Source organism: Perca flavescens, chromosome 13, assembly GCF_004354835.1.
Source record: "Perca flavescens isolate YP-PL-M2 chromosome 13, PFLA_1.0, whole genome shotgun sequence".
Lineage (NCBI taxonomy): Eukaryota > Metazoa > Chordata > Actinopteri > Perciformes > Percidae > Perca > Perca flavescens.
Genome location: NC_041343.1, coordinates 8991517 through 9014599, shown reverse-complemented (window position 1 = coordinate 9014599; position 23083 = coordinate 8991517). Strand labels below are relative to the sequence as shown.

The window sequence follows — 23083 nt, the reverse complement described above, 5'->3', positions numbered from 1 at the left end:
GGATGGAAGAGTGAGCATTACCACTGGAGTAATGGTGGAGGCTAATGGTAATATGGCCTCACACTCGGCCAAGGCAGCAGCAGAAGAGGGGTTGGCCCAGGCCTTCGCATATAACGCAGATAAAAGAAGATTTTCTGAGTGGATTGCATGAGTAGGGTTGGCATCAGCCTCCACTGTGAGGCCAGTGATGTTTGTGTCTGATGGCAAAGTGCTGGGCAGCATGGAGACTTTGGCAGCAGAGTTCCCGTAGGACGGCTGTGAGGGCAGGTTACCGCAACCTGTAGGAGTGCAGGGTCCAGGTGGCACAACTTGGGCAGTGATAACTGGACCTGCCATGATGGCAGCCAGCTTGGAGGGCACATTGACTGGCAAAGAGTGGCAGGAATCCCCGTGGGCGGACGTGGTGCGGACAGTGAGCTCCTGAACTGCCAGCAGGGACTGCATCTGAGAGGGGCCAAGCAGGGCACTGCCGGCTGTTGGGGAAGACACCTCCAGCACCTTGGACAGGAGAATGACAGGTACATTTTTTAAATTTCACATTGACATTAAAAAGTGTACAGCAGCTTTCAAAAAGCCATAGACGGACAGATATACACTGAAATTAAACCGCAATGAAATGAATGTTAAAGTTCTTGCCTTTTTCTTGTCAGCATATATAGTGTATCCAGTGACACGGACTCCATTAGAGGTCCCGGCAGCATCTATAGTGACTGGCAACCAGCTAATGAGGGCAATGCCCGGGGAGGGGCCACGCTCCAGCTGTACATCCAGAGGAGCATCAGGGGGGCCTGCAGGGATTGAAAGCATGATACCACAGCCAGTGGCAAGCACAAGATAGAGAAATATTTTCATATTAATATAGGATCAGGGGATTCACTCATACTGAAAATACAGTGCTTAGCATTAGGAATGATTATCACAATGGGAACATGATTCTACAGAAATAAATGCCTAATGTCTAAAACTCTAAAGGGACATTAAGACATTTAGAAACCATATACCTGAGTTCCCAGACTGTGGGCATGAAACTTAAGCAAATGTAAACGATCATTAATAGAAATACAACTCAAATCTAATATGACACTGATCACAAATAAGCATCTTACAGGTCTAAAATGTAGTCATGAAAGAAAAAAAAATACGTTTGACTAGAAGGAGCTGAATGGCAAAAAGGTACCACAAACTGACATCAAATAATGTTTGCAATAAACAAAATCAGTGATTCAGTTCTCACAAAAATACCAAAACCTCACGTTGAGCTTCCTCATTTACATTCAATTCAAATTCTTTTAGCTTTTACTCTTGCACAGTGCTTTGTTGGCAGGGCAGGAAAACATCAAACAAGGGCACTTCAAAATCAAGAAAATACTAACTTGCCATGAGGATAGAACCCTACTCTGTTATTAGTAGGGATAAGTATCCCTACTAATAACAGAGGTGATCAGTAGGTGTGGTAGAGGATGTCATCTGCCGTGACCAATTAAGTCACCTATTTTCCTTCCCTTTAAAAGTAATACATTCTTTGCCAAGGTGCTTTGGCTATTCAAGAGAAGGGTGTCAGAGCTGCTCACAAAAGGAGCTCTCAAGAATAAACCAATGTCCTTGTGTGGGAGGTACAGAATCACCGCTACTGAATATAAGATATATCATCTGAATATAACACACTGAGTTAACATGTAGCTCTGATCACTGTGAAGTTCTGTGATATTATGTGAAATGCTGGACAGAACCAGCAGTGGACTGTAGGAAGAACTTGGCTATGGGATAGGTTGCCTACAGACGGTCCCTAACATTAATGGTGGATCATGTGACCGCCTCAACAATCCCCAATGTGTGGCACTTGCCAGCAGTGCTCCTGTCACTAAAATGTATTACATGTAAATGTAATAACATGTGCATATGGTCAAAATTTTGAAAGATATTTCAAGGACATTGGTCACACAGAGATATGATAAGCTTCTGAATGGGATCACAGATCTCTTACACACACACACACACACACACACACACACACACACACACACACACACACACACACACACACACACACACACACAGCTGCAAAAGATTCAAATTTGCAATATTGCAAAGAAGTCTCATGTTAGACCCAGACATGGACATTCAAGTCCCCATAGACCAGGAATACTGAAGTTTGCCCTGGGGCCACTTTTGCCAAATGTCAGGAGGCCAGGGGCAAGTTAATAAACACACAATAATATTTATCAGATAAAAACAACCTTGCATACAGCAATTGGCAAATCCAGTCACAGCAGTCTTCCCCTGGCACTTTTTTTGTTGTTGCATTTTTAAGTTTTTTTAATGCTCTCTGTCACCTTAAAAAAAAATCCCAGTGTGTATCAATTTATTTTAATTGTCATATAGAAAATGGTCGGTGGGCTATTCGGCAGCCTATCGGGCAGTTAAGTCGAGTATCACTGTGTTGTATCACTGCAATGTCTAACAGTAGTTAGCGCATTTAGAGAACATCTGATATGAGATAAAATACTAAATCCTGACCTGCCATCAGTGTAGTGAAGGTGATCGTAGCGCTTCTGTGCTCGCGTCGCTCCACAGGTAACTCCCATGGCGTGCGGTGCGGCCGTGCCTCCACTTTGACTGTGTACTGCAGGCTGGGCAAGAGGTTATTGAGGCACAGCGAGCAGCAGCCAGCCTTCACCAGCTCACACTCCTCCTCATTCAAGGACACAATGTGCACATAGTTACTGTTGCTGGGCAGCCAGGTCAGGTTGGCAGAGGTGGCGGTGATCCTCTCCACACGCAGCTGCGTGGGCGCCACACAAACGTCCCGACCGACCAGCATGCTGCAGCGCAGCTGGTCTGAGGGGCCCTTCTCGGTCAGGCTTTGCACTGACACACGGTAGGCCTTGAGGTTTATGTCCAACCGCTCCAGAACCGCTTTGGTCTGGGCACCGAAGGGCACGTTGAGCCGCAGCTCCTGGTCCACATACACATTATAGCTCCACACATTGCCCCAGCCAGCCGGCACCAGCGGAGGGTCCCAGCCGATGATGATGCTCTTGGCAAGCTGCTTGATGAGGGTAAGCTTACGTGGGTAAGGCACAACGTCCACTCCCACCTCCTCCAAATCCAAGTCTAGGCCGTTGGTGAGGGGGGCTGGGACAGCCAAGGCCGATGCTGAATCTGAGGGGGCTGAGGCAGGGCCAGAGGCAGCAGAGGCTTCTGTCCTTTCTGAGGCGCTGACGCCCATGTGGAGGTGATGCTGGTGGCTGGCACTGTGCAGGCTGCTGTCTAGCAGGGAGTTATGGGACATGTCCCCCGTCTCTGGATGCTGAGTGCTCAGGACATCGTCGTCCGATACACGTTCCACAAAGTTAGAGGGGACCAGCCCTCTCCGTCCGTCCATCAGCTCACCTGTAAGGAGCCAAATCAACACTGAATATCATGTCTAGACAGAAATATGAAATTGTAGACCGAGCAATTCATACTCCAGATTTACCTTCATAGAAGCCATCATCATCCATGTCTCCATACACATAAATGTATTCTCCAGCAGTAAGTGGAAGCTCCACTTCAGGGTTGTCATTGGGGCCATCATATGGATTATAGCTGTTGAAAATTGAAAAACACATATTAAACTGTTGACATAGTGAGTCAACTCTTGCCATAGTTTAATATTTACCTGTATCTCGCAATGAAAACCTGAAGCTTTGCTGCTCCTCTGCTGGCTGCGTAAGGTGCCGGGGCTACGTCAATGTCCAGCTCCTCCACTTCACTGGCAGTGTCCACCTGAGAACACCATCAACTGAAGGTAAATTTCCTAGACCTTTCGGCAATCCGAAAACCGCTTGTATTGGTGTGCAAAAATTAATTTTATTTTATTTTATTATTTATCTCGAACAATCAACAATGTTGCAAAACAAAAAAATTAAAACCACAAGAATAAAACACAACAATCAGAATTTACCAAAAACCAATACAAAAAAATAATAATAATAAAAGGATTAGTTCAAGAAGGAGCAGGTGGAAGTAAATAGCTCATTTGGTCCTGCCCCTACTTCACAATATCATATTATTATAAAACAAATAGATCTGCAGCATACAATCGTTCAGGTCTTACAATAACTTACAACAATACCTTTACATTACAATTCCATTCCTATTTTTCGGTCTATTCTTTTCTGTATTGGTCAAGTAATGATTCCTTTAATCTATTTTTGAACTGATTGATATTATGGCTCTGTTTGATGTCATTGTTCAGTCCATTTCATAAGTCACCCCACAAACTTCGCACAAGAGGTTGTTTGAACATACATTGTCCTCTTAGAAGATATCCCCCATCTCTTTCATTAAACATTGTGCGTATGTTACATGGTAAATTATTTTCTTTAAACTTTAAACATTAATTGTGCAGTTTTAAATGTAACAATGTCCATACATTTCAGCAAATGTGAATTAAAAAACAGATGATTAATGTGCTCATAATACCCGGTGTGATTTATTATGCTGATTGCTCTTTTTTTGCAATGTGCAAATATTTAGTAACTTGCTTTTGTAGGTATTTTCCCCAAACTTCCACACAATATAACATATATGGTAAAATAAGTGTGCAGTACAGAGTATGTAATGTAGTTTGGTTTAATATGTATCTAGTTGTGCTCAATATACCAATACCTCTGGCCATCTTCATGAACAGATATTTAATGTGGGGCTTACAGCTCAGTTTGTGGTCAAGTACAACACCCAGAAATTTACTTTCATAGACTCTTTCAATTATTTCGTCATCAATTACTATTTTAACATCTGTATTTATTGTTCGATTTCCAAATATCATGAATTTAGTTTTGTTCAAGTTTAAAGATAATTTATTTGAATCAAACCAAAGTTTAAATTTATTAATTTCATTTGTGACCATTTCCAGCATCTGCTGCAAGTTATCCCCGCAACAAAAAATATTTGTGTCATCTACAAAAACAGTATATTTTAGTACATTTGATACTTTGCAAATGTCATCAAGGATAAACTGTTTCGGGCCTAAAACTGACCCCTGTGGAATGCCACAGGAAATACTAAGGCTCACTGACTGGTGATTACCCATTTGAACAAACTGACTCCTGTTTTCAATATAGTTTTTTATCAATGAGATATCAAAAATATATATTTTATTCAGATCCACAAAAACCAGAGGAAATGTTGTGAACTGGCTTGAACAGCATATTCTTAAAAAAGTGTTTTTTTTTCATTGCATCTTAACATTTTTCTATAAATCAGTAAATATACTTACTGTAAATACAGAACTAATCACGATGAGCTACTATAGATGAATACGCACATGAAGATACTGTGTACAATATTCTAAATTCTTGTTAGATGGTGATTTCATAGCAATGACTCACTGCTGTTGGTAGAGAATCACCTTGATACCTGAGTTTGATTACCATTCATAGCGGTTACACGGTACAATAAGAGGGCTTGTATATTTATAGCTCCCTGGGGAAACCTTTTTAAGCAAAGTCACTTACAACTACTACTGTATAACCTTCATAATCCACAGTGGTGAATGGATTATCTCACTAAATATGAGCTTTACTGAAATGTGGGCAGACGAATGACTGGATGAAAAGACCACCAACCTGTCGGTCATGCAAGACCAGACACTGACTGGAGACACGGCACAACAAAAATACCAAATCATGGCAGCCGATTCAAATAATTTCTCTTATGAATGAGCAGAGGGAGCTCTGGCATGTTCAGCTACAGTCTGTGCTTGCATGAGATGACAGGGAGGTTAAGGAGGGCTTTTTTAATCCATTAAATCCACACAATCAATGCAATTGTGCGTGGCTATCTTGGTAATCTTGATGAGCAATCTGCCTGACTATGTAGAAACAAAGAAAGCAGAAGAGCTGCAGGCAGGAGTCATGCACAATGACATAACCTGGATGAGACCAAATGAGCATTATCACAAACCTACAACCAGGGGTCTCATTTATAAAACTGTGCGTAGGATCCTTACTATAAGTGTACGTGCGCCCAAAAGCCCAAATTGGCGTACGCCATAAAAAAGTCAGATTTATAAAACCGTGTGTACGCACACCTGTAAGCAATGTTCCCTTTATAAATCACAGATTGACTGCAAGTGTGCGTACGTGGATCAGCCTCTTATCCCTGTACATGCCCATTTTTAACCATAAATAGTCAATGTAAAGCACCTCGTGAATGCTGATAAGTATGTTAGTTGTTCTTTCGTTACACCGAATCATGCCGACTGGCGGAGAAAAAGAAAAAAACAAACTCTCAGAAGCTCTGGAATTGCTGCCAATTGAATTATAATTTCGGCCTGTTGTCGCACAGTGTAGGGAAACCGGATCTATAGACTACCTTTATTAATAAAATCTTTCAAAACGGCAGGCATTACGGCACTCTGGGACAGCTTTGATATACCAGACGTATATAATAAAATTTAACAGAACTATATATTATATCTAAACAAGCCTTAATGATGAAGTTGAAGATTATATATAATATTTATTTTAAAAAACACTTAGCTGTCTGACATTTCCCTCTGGAAACAGCTGGTTTCACCCAGAGTGGCGAGGACCTGTATTTGGACCGCGATATGGCACAGTTCCGGCGCGTTGCCCTCTCTACTGGACCCAATTCAGTACATAGATCCAAGAGCGAAGCTATATTACTATTACATATATTAGGGAATTCTCGGCAAAGCCAAGCCTTTTGTCCTGATTCTTCCATTGCTGTCCTCCTGCAAGTGCCATTATATTTATATATTTAGTCTACAACAATTTGTGATTGTTAACACCTTGCTAAAATCACAGCAACAACACTTGGTATCCCCACCCCTGTCTGACATTTTCCCCCTTGCTGAAACAGCTGGTGAAAGACAGAATCCCAAAGAAAATTCCAGAAAATCACATCATATGAATTTATTAAAATTGATAACCATCTGATGAGGAAAAACAAGGACCCCCTGTATTTGTAGAAAACCATTATTGGCCAGCACAGATGTCAAACGGTTTTATAGTTGGTGACAAGGTTTGTGCACATTTCGGCAGGGATGTTAACCCTCCCTGCAGACAGCCTCCAAATCATTCAGGTTACTGGACCCAATTTTCAGATTCACATAGATCCAAGAGCTTCTTCTTCAGCCACTCTTTTGTTGCTTTGGCGGCTATATTACCCTCGACCCATCTACAGCTACTATTAGGAATTTAAATGGCCCCGGCATATGAGCCAGTTGCCACCACCATGCTTGTCATGGTCCCATTGCCCTGAAGTTGAGGCCAAAAAGTTCTATTTTTCTCATCTGATCACCTTCTTCCAGGCCTCTTCTGAGTCGTCCAGGTGGTGAATTAACTTCATGCGGGCCTGTACATGTTTCTTCTTGAGCAGGGGGACCTTGTGGTCGCTGCAGGATTTCAATTTCGTTTCTTTTTGTAATGTGGTCCCAGCTGCCTTCAGTTGATTCATCAGTTCCCCCCTTGTGGTTTTGGGATGATTCCTCACCGTTCACATGATCAGGGCGAGGCAAGATCTTGTGTGGAGGCCCAGACCAGGTTGGCGGTGGTGTGGTGCTTCTTCCATTTCTGATAATGCAGTTGCAAGTTGCTTTACGCCCATCCCAGCCTTGGTTCACCTTGTCCCTGATGTCCGAGAAAGCTCTTTGGTCTTGCCCATTTATATGTTTAGTCTTTCTACAACAAGGTTTTTGATTGATAACGGACCTGTGTCTTAAAGAAAAATCACTGGCAAGCCAACAAAACTTGTTTTTCCTCATCAGATGGTTATCAATTTTAATATATTCATATGAAATTTTCAGGAATTTTCTTTGGGATTCTGTCTTTCACTGTTTTACTTAAAATTGCAGGTTTTGTTATGAACAGGGGTCAAATACTGTAAAGCAAACACACTTTTCTTCATGCAGGTTTTGTTATGAACAGTATTAAAGTTCGGACCGATAACGAGGACATAGAGCGTAACGATTGCGCGATAGCTTAACGGCTGTATTTCCAGACTTTGACATTTGATGATATATGCACAGTTTTAAAGACAGATATTTAGTTATTTACACAGTGTTCTGCAGTTATATGCTAGGGTATTTGATGATATCCTGTATTCCATGCAGTCGGGCCATCTCATCCTCCTGCGCTCTGTAGCGGACAATGTGACGGCGAGACAGCGCTGATTAAATATTAAGAAGGAATTTTGATTTAAGATTTGAGTTTGAGGTGTTTATGGAACAATTATCACTCAATTATCACTCAGTACAATCTTCATGATATGGTGTGAAGAAATGTGTTTTTTATTTATATTATTAATACTTAAACATATTAAGAGTAGCCTAATCGTTATTCCCACATGTACTTTCTGCAGTCTGACTTCAGTTCACCACCTCACCATCTGCGTCGTCAATTCCTATTTTGTCTCAAAAATGTGCGTACGCATGGGTCAGAGTTTGCGTGGAGGTCCGCACATTCTCCCGTCAAGTTTGTTTTTTATAAATCACAACCTTTGCGTGGGAAGTGGATTTTCAGCCCCGTTTTGTGCGTATGCCAAGTTTATAAATGAGACCCTAGGGCTTTAAAATTAGCACTAACCCACCCATCAAATGCAGAAAAAAAAAACAATATATTGAGAGTGGCTGGAGGCTTTCAAACGTAACCATTTGACTAGCGTTTCAGAAAGATAATTTTAAGCCATGTCTACAAACTGTATTATATTGTGAGAGGTGGCGAACACTTTTGGCCAGAATTGCCAATATTGCTTCGACCTTACATGCAAATTGTATGTCACTGACTAAAACTAATGATGTGTGTTGCTCCTGATAAATGATGAACAAAATGAGTGATGCAATTTTTCTCAAGGCTTGTACCTCATGTGTTGGGCTGGATTTGTGCGGACTGAGGTGGGTGTCAGACTTGGGGGTGAGGTGCGTGGTCTCTGACTTGCTGGAAGAAGAGCCTGACTTGCTGACACTGATGGTGGGCAGCTCTCGATGCTTGGTGACGGGCGAGCGCTCCACCCTGGAGAGCCCTGCAGCATGGGGGGTTGCCCCAAGCCGCAGTGCAGCCGCCACATCTAGCAGGAGAGAAAGCGAGAGGGGGGGGGGGGGGAAAGAAGAGGATAATACATAATCCACGACTTTAACAGACAACTCTGGCCCGCTCACTGGTTAAACGGGTTGAATCCATGAGCAGCTAGGTGGGTGAGGTCACTGGTTGACATGCAGGAGGCTCAAGGTTGAACCTGGCTGATTAAATGGTGGAGGAAAAATCCTGTCTCCATCTGTCAGAGGTCAGAGGTCACAGTACCTTGTGGCAACGTGTGTCACACCAGCACTGTTAAGGGGCTTAACTGGTTCATTTCTCACCTCAGCCCACAAGCCCTGACCCTTGTGTGATGGCGAGCGCTCGAGACAGTGCTGGACTGTGACGGTGGGGGTGAGATGACGGGTTAGAACATGCCGTGCTTTTGTTACAGTGCCCAACACATATTATGAGTAACAGAGGCGGAGAGAGTACCGAGCGGATCATTACCCTCAGGGCAGGAGAGAGTGTCACCTCCCTCGAGACTCCAGAAGGCTATTTCACCCAGAGACACCATATCCCATGAGCCACCAGTGCAGTCTAAAACACATGAACAGTGCAGGAGAAAAAGGGTTGGATACATACAATAGGAACGATTTGGACTAGATTTGCACTGTTGTTACGTTTAAGGCAGTTGTGGCTGGGCTTACATTATAATGGATTTATTTTTTTTTTAAACATAACTTTGTTAAGTCAAAAGCAATTTTAAATGCCTGTGCCTTTAATTCACAGCCTGAGTAGAACAAGCTCACACACACACTGTATTTGTATATACAAAGTAAAAAATGAATAATCCCTATACTCAAAGCTGAAAGGATGCATCCCTGATGGGGCCGTTTAAAATGGATTTGGATGCTTTTGAAGGCATTCAGTCCATGAGTGGACTGATGGTCACATGTCCCGACAACAAAGATTATATACCATCAAAGTTGAATTATGGTTAGACAATGATTTCATTCGTATCACTTGAGGTTATTATTTGTTTGGAGTCATTAAATCAGGTGAAGCTGGTACTTTAAATACACATAGTTGTTGACACCACTGTGTAATTTACCAAACATTTATTTACCACTAACATTGTTATTATCCAGTTACATGCACATAAGCATTTTTGTGGATAGTATAAATTAAACCAATTTTTTTAAATTTTGTTTAAAGCACTAAATATCACGAGCAAAAGCACTAAGAATCCTATGATGTAGAGCTCATTGCAGTAAGGAATCTATCAAGAGCAAAAGCCTTCACAATCTCCCTGTATAGGTTGTACCTTTGGGTGTGAGTACATGTCATGGTGATGTGGCTCACCTCGCTCTGTAGTCAGGCCTACCCCATTGGTCAGAACAGAGAGGCTGGGATTGTTAAAGAGGCTAGCGTCGGCCAGGTCCGCCTTCGACGCCTGCAGTCGAAACTTCTCCAACTCTTGGGACAGCAAGCCAAACTGTTCACTCTGGCTGCGACATTTGTCCTCCAGGTCTCGTACTTTTGACTGCACATATGGCGTAACAGACAAGGAACACAGCCATACAGTAAACACAGTTTTTTGATCAACTGACTACACAAGCAAGTGAGCTAAGCTTTTCTGAAAAGGTTAGTAAAGTAGTGTTTGAACACAGGGGCTTGTGCTTTAAGTGAATCTTGAGTGTTGTAACACTCTTGTGCTCCCGTTTTTTCATGGAGGCGCAACGACACGCGCAAGCAGTGCTCTGACCACTTGGCATTTTCCTTTACTTTGGCTTGGTGTTTTTTTGGTATTGCGGTGGAAAACGTGTCTTAGACGTTAATAAAAGACAGTTATATATTCTGTTTCTGGCACATCACTCAGCTAATACTTGGATCAAATGCACAGTGTCTGAATCAGCATCAACAACTAATGTTTAATGTGGATGGAGCCGTCTGCATGAATGAATATGAACAATTCGTACAGCTGCTTTATATCGTATGAAAAGCTTCTCCTTCCGTTCATTAAATTCCTGCAGCATCCTGAAGGCAGCAGGAGAGATGTTGCTACATCTGCAGCCTCCAATTTGAGAAGTGCTGCGCCAGAGCACAGTGTTGTTATGCATGGCCGTCCACTACGGAAGCATATTACATTCACCATAGAAATGTTTTTTTTTAGACACCTTATCTCGCAATAATAAAAACAGCTCGTAATTACGAGAAAATAACTCGTAACTATGAGATAATTTTAAACACATGGAAGGCGGCATATCTATTTATATCTATATTGTCAGTAGGCCACGGCTCCGTGATCAACTGTACCACAGAGAGGTAACATTAAATTCAGCTGGTTTAAGTTAGCGTGACACCTCTTATGTAACTTTATAGACAGTATTAGTTAATGGAGGTATCTGTTCAAATGATCCTGCAGAAACACTACAATGTCCAACAGATCAGAATGGGCTTTCCACCAGAACAACCGCAAAGTCCTAAAGGTGCCTGTGCAAAGTCAACAAACCGTTAACAATCCCATCTGTAGTACTATCTAAAGACATTAGCATCTCCCAATGTCTCAAACCCAAACCAAAATAAAAATGGATTAAACTAAACAGGTGAGACGTGTGTACTGTAACTGTATACCTAGTGTGACCAGCAGAAGCTATAGGAGCATGGTGTATGTTGGTATTAAGGGAGACGAAGAAGCAAGCTAGGTTTTGGTGATGATGTTGGTTCGTACATTAAAGTTTGAGCACAAGCTCATTGTGGATTAAAAACCATGTCTCATCTTTAAGACACAAACAACACATGACGTAGGCTTATTTGGTTCCATGGCAACTAGCCTGAAAGCTTCACACAAGAGAGCCGTTTTCTGTTGTTGTGAAAATGCATTCATCTCATAAATACGAGATCTTTTCTCATAATTACAAGATCTTTTCTCGTAATTACGATATCTTTTCTCAAAATTACGAGATCCTGATCTCAAAATTACGAGATCCTGATCTCGTAATTACGAGCTCGTTTCTTGAAATTCTGAGTTATTTTCTCATAATTACGAGATCAGGATCTCGTAATTAAGAGATGAGGTGTCTACATTTTTTTTCTATGGTGAATGTAATACGCTTCCGTAGTCCATGGTGTTAAATCCCGTGCAAATGACACCAGGCTGCAACAAAGTAACCCCACACACCTGCACATACATCAGACAGGGCGGCTATAACTCGGTATTCGGGATTACCAACGCTCATCAATCCTCTGCGTCACAGCTTCCTTTATAACCATTAGCTGTTAAAAATGCACCCTCCAATCTATATATTAACAGTCACCCAGCTCTTTTGCACTCTGCGCTGCTGCAAATACAAGAACAAAAATAGCGCTGGGAGACGCCATGACAGTCGGTGTGCCCTGGACCCACCGCTTTGCATTGGTCGTTGCGCTTGCATGCTTAAGACAGGGCCCTGTATGTAAAAATAGCTTTCTTCATAAATTGTCAGAGTCGTGTAGAAACCTTGAATGCTTATACAGTCACTTACTTGGTTACTATGGAAAACATTTTTTGTCATGGATAAAAACCCATTTGACAAATCGAATTTCACATCTGATCTTATCAGTTATAATTATTTTGGTGGATGGACAATAGACAGCATACAGTATACTACATACAGTAAATACATTGCTGCTTATGTAAGGTATAAATAACTCATTATAAAATGAAGTACTGCAGTATAAGGTTAGGTTTCTGCAAGACAGACAATATCAACGGTCAGTGAAACATTTGCTATAAACTTCAAACACAAATGGCAGAGAATTAAAGGTTCAGCTGAAAGAAAAAGGGAGGGAAATAAAGGCGGGTGGTGTTCTGGTAAAATTGGAAACAGGAGTAAAAAGAAAGTGGAGGGGTAGCATAGAGTAGGTTATGAGAAGTTCTATTTTCTGCTTCTGTTTTACACTTCATTCACTTTCACAAACAGGCAGCAGGGTTATTTGACAGAAGAGTACAGAGGTTTGTCTTAGCTCCACTGAGTTTCTATATGTGACTGATTTCACTTCAGGTTGCGGTAGGAGTTTCCTGGCAAGCTGATCTGACAAGAGCCTCAGCACGAAACTGTCTCAAACAACATTTCCTGTTAGCTCGCACCTACGCAAAGCCCAGTCTGCAGTCAGTTAGTATATACTGTAGCTACACTGAACTGAAGTAGTAATGAGTTCTGAAACGCCAAGAGAAAAATCACTTTGAAACCTCAAATGAATACTCAATTACAAAGAGCAAACAATTGCTTGGGTATACACAAAAGCAGGATCTACCTGAATATAATAAGATCAAATAACAAGACAGCATGATAAGTGTGCTCAGTGCAGCTAGGATGGTGATAACTGTTCCACATACACCGTTATCTGGCCTCATGTGAATGACCTGATTTACACAAACCCTTTTTGCATTAGCTTTAAATGGGCCTCTGTGGCCACATGAAGCTTTAATGAAATACTGTTGTACAGTAATTACTGCAGGTCTGCTTTTAATTTAAGTATATGAACAAAACTGTCAACTTGAAGGATTTAAAAAGAAGGAATTTGTTGGTGATTCTATCTACAGGGGACTAAGGGAGGTTTAGTGGCAGGAAGGTAAACAATTTGGCTAAAGGTTAGCAGTACCTGCATGCAGTCCAGTGTACTCTGGTTGGAAAAAAAAAGGAATGCAAAAGTAAACACATGCAAGTGAAACAATGAATCTGAGAAAGAGAAAAAAAAAGTGTAGAAACACAGCAATCTGAGTCCAGGTTGGCAGGAAAATCCTGTCAGGAGCCAGTATCACTAGAATGTGTCTTGGCCCTCAGCAGCCAACACCTGCCTTTTGATTGAACACAAATATTCGGTTTAATCTCACAAAAGACAGTGTGTTGACTTGGCAACAAAGCTTGGGTTCTCGAGAGGGAAAGAGACTTTCTCCTGTGATGCTTTGGGTTTAAATAGAGACAGAAAGTGAGAGAAACAAAGCAAGAGGAAGGAAACAAAGCATTTTTTAATACACAGGATCAACTATACTCTACCAGCTCCCTCCGCAACACAAGCTGGGTCAAATCCTACAATAAAATACACACTTCATTTAGCAAAATGTGCAGTGTGAAAAACAGAGCACAGAAAGTACATATATATAGCCATCAGCTGTGGAGGACGGTTTGAGGCTCTGAACTGTTTGGTTTTTTCATCATTTCAAATCAGCAATCCAGCCAATCAGGCAGATGGGGGATTCAACTGTCATCGACTGTCTGGATTCCTTCAGAATTCAAAGAGTGTTACTCTCAGACTTTGAGCAAGTATAAACGTCACATACGGCGGCAGAGAAGCCATCTGTTCAAACTGATTTCCAGGCCCATGAGTGCTGCAAAAATATGCGTACAAGTATTTTCTGCAACAGCTTCTCTGCCAGGTGTTTAGATAAGAATAAAGGCACATTGTGCTATATGTCCATGCTGCTTCAGTGGCAATGGGATGTCTTCTGTCTACTAAACAGGGAGATAATCAAACATTTATATTCTTTTTGCTTGGGGTCTTCACTAATGAATTAGATTTGATCTCAGACAGACATTCGCTAGTGCATGAGAGGAGTACTGAGGAAGTCTGAAACACACTCCTCCTCTCTCGAAATGTTGGGGCTTAGTGAATTAAGTTCTACTCTCTTGTGTGACTAATAAACACTGGCACCTTTGATTTTTGTTTTTAACAGTCATTAAGTCTTGAAAGCAAGTCAGGGCTTTACTGTATGGCAATAAAACCACTACATGAGAAATCATTTGTTTGCTAGTCATAGTGGCGTAACACAAACTTACCTCCAGCATCTGAACCACTCCTTCATGCTCCCTCTTGGCGTATAACTGAGCCTGAGGATTAAAAAGACATTAAAGTCAGTAAAACGTGGGTTTTTTCCTAATAGAATTCACAACACATTGAGCTTTGTTAACAAAACTCCATGCTTTATTGGTGCCCAAAGGTTGCCTCCTGCTGGACAAAGCCACCCATTCCCCACAGTCAGGCTGAATGCAGCCTGGGGGACATAAAGGTTTCAAGTTTAGCAAGAAATATTTTAGTCAAATACAAGTATTAGCTTAGAAATCTAGACGCACCCTAGTGGCAGCAAATGTATTTTGCAGCCAGGGGGGGTCTAGGCACTCTCCATTGGCTTGCGAGCTGGAAAAACCAAATTTTGGTTAGGCCAATCACATCGTGTATAGAGTCGGTGGGCGGGCTTATGGCTGCTGCTGGGAACAGCGGTCTTCTGGAAGACTTGGAATTAAGCTTTTCTTTGAGAAAAGAACGGCACAGAAATCATTCTTAAAAAAGGAAGATGTGTTAGGAGTTTTGCCGACCAGATACGGCAAAAGTTTAACCTATCAACTAGCTCCGCTACCTTCTTCGTTGCTCTGACTGGTTGTAGCGCTATCCTATCACGTGCAGAGGGAATTTGAAAGACAACCGTTTATCCCGCCCCTCGGATTGAGCCCTGTCAATGGTGAGTTACCAGACCCAACATCTTGATGTGGGTCTGGCTTGTCAGGCTAATAAAGTATAGAAGAGGCTGTGCTTCTTACCCTTTGTAACCGTTTGATTTCATCCTGTTTGAACTTAAGGATAGCCAGTGCCTGCTCATGTTCCAATTCCAGCTGCTGCCTTCGCTCGGCGACCTCTCGCATATGCTGTTCAGAAGGAAACAAATATCAGAAGGGAATTTTCTCCAATAGCATTAAAAAAATGATACGCAGAGTATCTGAGCCCAGTGGTACCTTTAGGACCTGCTCTAGGTTCTCCAGTTTGGCACGGAGTCTCTGGTTCTCCTCGAGAACTGAATTGTGTTGAGCAGTCACTTCAGAGAGGTCTTCCCTCAGCTCCTCATTCTCAGCCTGACAAACAACATGAGGAGATAGAAGGATTATAGTTTTTGCAACCATTGGTCATCATTCCACTTTGATTGTCACTTGTCTTGCAGATCTCAACATTGGTGAGTAAAATATTATCACAACTAGGGCTGCACAATATAAGGAAAATATGCAATACGTTGTTGAATATCGCGACATATACTGAAGTGTACTCAGTTCTGTATTTCTGCTGCTTTCAGTATTCTGCTAAAATAAAAAATTAGGGCTGTCAAACAATAATTGTTTTTGAATTGCAATTAATCGCTGAATTTCTATAATTTATCGCGATTAATCGCATGTTTTATCACATGATTAAAATTCTATTATTTTGCATTTCAGAACTGTTTTTAAGTACATATTAACAATGGAAAGCAATTCTTACCAGTGTATCTTGATTGGGAATCAAATGAATACCAAGAAAGTGACTTTATGAACTTGATTTTAAGATTTGTATTTGTTTATTATTTATTTATTTACTGTAAACAAAAGAAAAATGTGTGAATCTAGTCACACATTTCAATCTAGAGTCAATATAGTGTGCAGTAACTCCTACAAAATATTGATTACTCACTGATGTCCAGTGATCACCTTGCATCACTTTGCAGCAGTTCCAGCTCCTTTCTCCGTGTCGTACAGGCTGCGTATGCGTGTTTGAAACTACTGTCCCCCTTGATGGTAATGTAAGATGGGTCAGAACATGCCAACCGTAGTCTTTAAGACCCAAGTCTTCTACGATGCTGACAGGTCTGCAGTTAGTTGCCACCCATGTTGCAAGAGCAGTAGTAATTTTGGGGGATTTGGTTTCATCCGCAGGTTGGCGAGTAGCACTCTCCAAAATAGTGCTTTGCCTGAGCCCGCTAGCATCAACCTGAGTCACGTTAACTGTACTACGCTTAGCTCGTAGGTGGTAGCTCAAGCTTGACGTGCTTCGGTGATATTTTAATTCGGCTTTACACAATGTGCATATGGCTTTTAACCCATCCGGGAGTTTGGGAAAATAAAAGCGCCATTCAGAATTGAGTTGCTGCTGTCTTTCTCCATCATGCCTGCAGCCTGCAGCAGCAGGATGTGTTACGAGGAAGTATGGCAAAGTGCGGCAAAGGGTCAAAATAGTAGCCTGTTAGGCACAACGCGAAGCCGAGTGAAGTGAAAATAAATTAATAAATGGTGGCATGCAATTAAAAAAAAATTAACGTGTTATGCTTGGCCCTTGATCGCATCGCAATTAACGCATTAATGCTGACAGCCCTATAAAAAATGAATTTAAAACAAATGAAATGTAATCATTCAATATTCTTTTATTGAACAAATGTAACATTGAATTGAATATAAAAGGCACCACTAAAAAAAAGAACGATATTTTCTTTCAACTAACAAAAAAAGAATCTGAGTGTCTTTTGCGATGTGTCGCAGCCTTTCGCGATGTGTTTATTGCGCCAGTTGATATCACGATGACCATAAAAAAAACAATATATCGTGCAATCCTAATCACAACCGACAGCTATGACTGCAAAAACTAAGAAAGTCTGAGTCACTAAATAGCAAAGAAAACCCTCTTTTTCCCTTTAAAGAGCTCGAAAGGGCAGGAAGACACTGACCTGGTCGAGCAGCTGTGCCTTCCTCCTGAGGAGATCTGCCTCCTCCTTTAGTTGCTCATTTTTGCCTCGCTCATCCTCAAGCTGGCTCTCCTGTTACCAAACCACAGGACAGAGTTCGGATAAAGCTGAGGAGACCCATGTCCTCCAAGTCATCCTTATGTCCACTACAGTAATGCTTAAACCAGACTGGAGCGCCGCCAGAGAACATGTGACAAGGAAATACTGAAGCAAGAAGATTGCTTACCAAATCCAGACATCTCTTCTGTCGCTTCTTTACTTCATGCTCAAGGTTTTCACATTCTTTTCTCTTCTTGCTCAGCTCACTTTCCTGAACAGACAATGATAAAAAAAGCAAGGAGCGTTACACTGAATCCTTAATCCCAAATATAAAACTAGATCTTTACATGGTTTTACACTGATTCCTGAATCCCAAATCTAAAACTAGATCTAGTTCTTTAAATGGTTTTAAGCTGAACAAACTGTCAAACAAAACGCAGGATTTACTGTATAAGAGCAAAAGTACGAAAAAGAAATTATTTGCATTAACATTTTGCAATGCAGAATACATTGGCTTTAGTTCCCGTATTGACCTCTGACACGATAACAATGAGGTATTACAAAGCTTAGCATCCTTTAATTATTCTAAACGCAGCTTACATGCAGGACCAGCATAGGAGAAATCAGCTTATTTCAGCCACAGGACCTCAATCAAGTATTATGGCTGGGAATGTGTGGGGGGAAGCTACACAACAGACAGGCTAATTGCAGACCACCAGCAGCCGACTGGAAGAGATACTGTACCAGGGATGACACATCGAGACAATAATGATAATTAAACTGCAATCTGTGGTTCTGATTTGCTTGATTATCTATCAGTCACAGCTTTAAATGCCTCAATAATGTGTATCAAGAAAGGATGTTCTGTTGTACAGTCAAATCAAGACTGTGAAGCTTGTCTAACACAATGGTGGCACTGATTGGAACCTAAATGTACTGTCAGCTGTTTAACAATCAAGAAAGACGATTCTCTCCAACTGTTCATTTGTTGTGGGTCCCAATTTTTTTTTTTTTTTTTTTTTTTTTTTTGATTTGAATTCTCCAGTTCTTTCCATTACATTTATTCAGCTGACACTTTGATCCAAACCATGTTGATACAGCATTTACTCAGCTGAGATATTACACTTTTTCCGATGAATCATGCTCGATGCAAGAAAACTAGTTATTCTATAATGTACGGTAGGGATCACATAAAAAAAACAAAAGAAAGATAAAAGCTAAATTTTTTTAAAATATTTTAACCATGTTCCTTGTTAAACTAAAAAGCTGAAGCTCAAATAAGTTAAGTAACTCCTTGTGCAACCAGACTGTGTACTCTTAAGTTTCAAATGTAACAATGCACAGTATAACACTCACTAACGTAAATGATATACTTGCACATTCTTTTCATAATTATGCTGGTTTCATCAGGACCTGAGTAAAATGAGAAAGCTGTGTGTGCACATAATTTGTGCATTTAAAGAAACTATGGGAATTACCGTAGTACATCTGAACATTAGGTATAATGTCTCACTCACTATCCGAAAACTGCACTACCAGCTTTTCAAAATGCTACTGACACATCAGTGAGAGCGCTGAGGGCAGTGCAGATATGATCTTAATAGACACGAATCACAGAAAATGCAATAAATGCATGTGAGGGTGATGAGACATGCAGCCTGTTACGGATACTAATGCTACTGTGTAATCAGTTCTCTAAACGTCATTTTTTTAATGTCCGGAATCTCCATTTTCCATCCTGACAAAAGTCGACACAGAGCTGAATTCTATTTAAGCCACGAGAGACCCAATGTAGAATCAGCAATGTGCTACTCTTCTGTTTCCAGGGGACAAGATCAAAATAATCCCAGCATTACATAACAGATCTGAACATAGTTTTCCCTTCAGTATCAGTCAGCTCAGTCACAGCTCTGAATTCAGGCTTCAGTTTCACATGGAAATGTGAAGTGGATAGCTAGACACCTGCAAACAGGCACAATATGCAGTTATTGCTGCCAAGATGTGTGAAGGACTCTTATAAACAACTGTGAAAAGATTTGATTTGAAAGCCATGCTGGTGACATTTAGTAACCCTCTGCATTACTAACCCTGCATAATTGCAACATGGATAATTGGTACATTCTATTAAATTGTGTTAAATATCATTAAGAGTATTTATAACAAATTGCTTTCTTGAGCAGTTTTGACTTCATTAAAGCAATAGGGGTAAAAAAAAAAAAATCGATTCACGTATGTATCAAGATTGTTTTTGCAACGATTTTTTAAAATTGATTCTTTTCCCCAGAATCGATATTTATTATATAATTTTTTTCACCAAAATATTTTCTGTTTATAAAAGGTACTGCTATATCATATGCGTTTCCAGCAAAACAGACAGGAAGCAGAAAATGCTGAAAATACATGTTGCTTCTTTACAAATGAAATAAATGTCATGATGACTACCCATGTATTGTGAAAGAATCATATCGGGACAAAAGCATATCATCCCAGCCCTAAAAAGCAATATTAACACTGGATTTCATACTGAAATTTAAAAAGAAAAAAACCCTAATGTGGTGTGTTAGCGCTGGAAATTGATGTGGTTTGCATGTTGCGCTACATGAAAGTGTCATGAAATATCAGCAGAGTACAGTACTAGATGCTCTCACCAGAAACTGTAGGTGCTGCTCCTCTGTGTGTTCCTCCTTATGAGAGGGGGTCGGGCTAAGGCCCGGTTGGGGCGTTACTTGCAGCCCCGACTCCTCCTCCTCTCCGGGAGTCTTCTCACACCTGGATGGAGCTTCATCTAATACCACACACGGGGTCTCTCCTACAACCTGGCAGGGACAGGGATAATCATTCAGTCAGTCACTTCATATGTACAGAGGTGATCCTGAAAAGTCCAGATCAAAGGTGTTGTACTAAAAAGCTCCTGTTCCTACTATAAAGCCAAATGTATGATTGTTATACTGAGTGTTACTACTCAGCGCTACACCCCCACTGTGAGTGAGGGATTAGCAGCAAGCCTCCTTCCCAGTGGTCCAACTACAATCAAAGAATAATCCGGGGGTGAATCCCTCTAGCCTGCAACAGGACTACAACACATTAGCAGAAAGCCTGTTCTTTCTAATTAGAGCCGGTGCCATGACTGAAATGTTTCACAGCAGTCTGCTTGTCTTAGCTAATTGCTGTAATACATTCATTTTTATAAGTTGTATGATTTGTCTTACTTAGATCCAGGTGGGGAGCAGGCTGACATTGGCTAAGAGTTAAGAGTCGGGAATCAGTATCTAATTTTAGAGCAAACCGACTTATGCTTGAAGTAGAACTGTGCCAGTGCAGCCAAAGCCATGACCCAATAACTGGATAAAAGGCGCTCTGCCATGTGCTGCAAAGGGGATCTCTCCTTTACGCTCTCCTTTCTTCTACATTGTCACTGAAAGACATAATTCTAGACATCAGGCACAGTTTCCAAGATTTCTCTGTTAGGACACAGCATTAGGAGACGTATATGTACCAACAACAAAACCAGTCACATACACCACTCAAAAAACATGACTACGTATTGTTACAGATCAACAACATTTGCAAAAACATACAGTAGAATACTAATTTGTCATTTGTTCCTTGTGATCTGTGCTGTCAAAGTTCCCATTAGATGGTAATTTCTAAGGTTTTAACATAAAACAGCTACCTACCAATTCCCCTTAAAACACTGAATCCATCATGTTGGAGTAGAGATATGTTGGAGAGACTGAAGGTTATTAGTGAGTTGCAGTCACATTGTAGTGAAGAAACTGAAACACGACAAAGTGTTCGATTGAGTCATCGTTATTTTTAGAAAACCACAAAACTGTTACTAAAAGCAATGAGCATGACAATCATGGGAATGTTTTCTAGCTCCACAACGTTAAATATCTGTTATAAAGCCTGTTTGTTAAGCATGCACATGCTGTAGTCTTCTTTTCACATGTGAAGCACCAGGGAGGGTGAAGGTTTGTTGTCACTAAGATGTGTGTTCGAGCATCATGGCGGACACGGAAGCCCTCAATATGGGGCTGATGACCCATTGGGACTGTTTAGCACCAAATCAGTGTCTTGTCTGTGAAGTTAAGTGAGTCTGTCCCTGGTTTATCTTTTGGATAGGAGACCAGATGGTGTTAGTAGTGGTGACAAAAGGCCAGCAGGAGGCACTAATTCCATTAGCCCCTGTACAAAAACAGTGCACAGGTATGAGGGCTTTAAAAAAGTGCTCAGCTGATTTTTCTGCTCTCTGATTCCTTTTGGTGGTCATTAAAAGGTCCACTCACATCCATTACAAGTGCATACAGGTGCCAAGTCATCCTAGCATCTTGGCGAAATGCCCACCTTTGTATTTGGTCAGTCATGGTTAAACCAGTCTGTCTTGTGATTCTTAATTAGCTCACTCATACTCATTGAGTGGGGCTGGCTTAAGTGTGTGGAGTTTGCTGCTATAATCTGACAGCCATGTGCCAGAGTGGGAGTGACACATAAATGGTAGCCAAGATAAAATCCCTTTGCAAATTTGAACAAACCCCATCCTTTTGAATAATTATTCCACTACTTTTGCAGCTCCTCTCAGTTTCTGAACTACTTCTTTGCAGAAAGTAAACCTGATTTGGCTTAAATACTTCTACCACCAGTGAAGTTAAGGAGAATCTGAACTTTTCATACTATGGGTTAAACATGCCTACTTAGCAAAAACCGTCCTTGTGTTTACCTTTCTTTCAAAAAGATGAAATATTCTCATACACAGCAACAACATATTATTAGTATGACATACTTTGCTATGAGTCTACAGAAAAGAACAATCCTTTTTTGTTAAGGGAACGGGAGCTCACAATGAGTTCAAAACAAATATAATCAGGATTCAGGCGACATTTGATAGGATTCTAACATGGTTTTGACGGCTGAGCACAGAGAGGGAATGTTACATAATGCTTTATTTATACAATGTTGTGAGGAATAAAGGGGCTGTCATAGATAGCATTAGACCAAGTCTTAGGCTTTTAGGAATCATTTCAAAGGTTTATGTACCAAATTACTAACCAGACAAAACTTAGTGTGACCTAACAAGTGGTGCATGCATTTAGAGATTTTACTTGGTCATAGTGCAGTGTTTAATTCTCTATTCTCATATGATTATGCAATTATCAGAAACAATCAACTGAATCAAATGTCAGTGTTCCAACTAATTTAAATAGCATACTTTACAAGTTTCATTTCATTATGGGGGAATTCCTGTACCCACTTTATAGTGGCTAAATTCACCTCGTTTGTGTAGTAATATACTCCCTTTCCATGAGTAGTACTTAAACAGGTATTCAGATTGTTTTAATATGAGTTTTGGGTTGATTTTCTTCTATGAATTTCCAATAAATATCAAATAATTCTTATCCATTTTGAGCAGCAGTGATTCTTTATTTAAGATAATAAATATCTAAATTTATCCTGCAAAAAAGGACAAAAATCATCTCTTTCTCATTGACTTGAACCAGTG

The 23083-nt window shown here is 40.8% G+C and overlaps 1 protein-coding gene across 5 annotated transcripts in view; it reads right to left on the bottom strand.

Moving 5' to 3' along the window:
* Positions 1–23083, bottom strand: part of tspoap1 (TSPO associated protein 1) — a 71492-nt gene that overhangs the window by 13106 nt on the left and 35303 nt on the right. For 3 of the 5 annotated variants that reach the window (XM_028596360.1, XM_028596362.1, XM_028596363.1), the window contains exons 6-20: positions 20232–20399; positions 17771–17854; positions 17527–17616; positions 15797–15913; positions 15605–15709; positions 14846–14896; positions 14066–14098; positions 10389–10569; positions 9534–9623; positions 8870–9075; positions 3662–3768; positions 3479–3588; positions 2518–3393; positions 637–788; positions 22–498 (exon numbers count right to left, since the gene is read on the bottom strand). In XM_028596360.1, the coding sequence (XP_028452161.1) occupies positions 22–498; positions 637–788; positions 2518–3393; positions 3479–3588; positions 3662–3768; positions 8870–9075; positions 9534–9623; positions 10389–10569; positions 14066–14098; positions 14846–14896; positions 15605–15709; positions 15797–15913; positions 17527–17616; positions 17771–17854; positions 20232–20399 (2847 nt within the window). The remainder of the gene's footprint in view (positions 1–21; positions 499–636; positions 789–2517; positions 3394–3478; positions 3589–3661; positions 3769–8869; positions 9076–9533; positions 9624–10388; positions 10570–14065; positions 14099–14845; positions 14897–15604; positions 15710–15796; positions 15914–17526; positions 17617–17770; positions 17855–20231; positions 20400–23083) is intronic. The other 2 variants (XM_028596364.1, XM_028596361.1) reach the window with 2 other exon arrangements.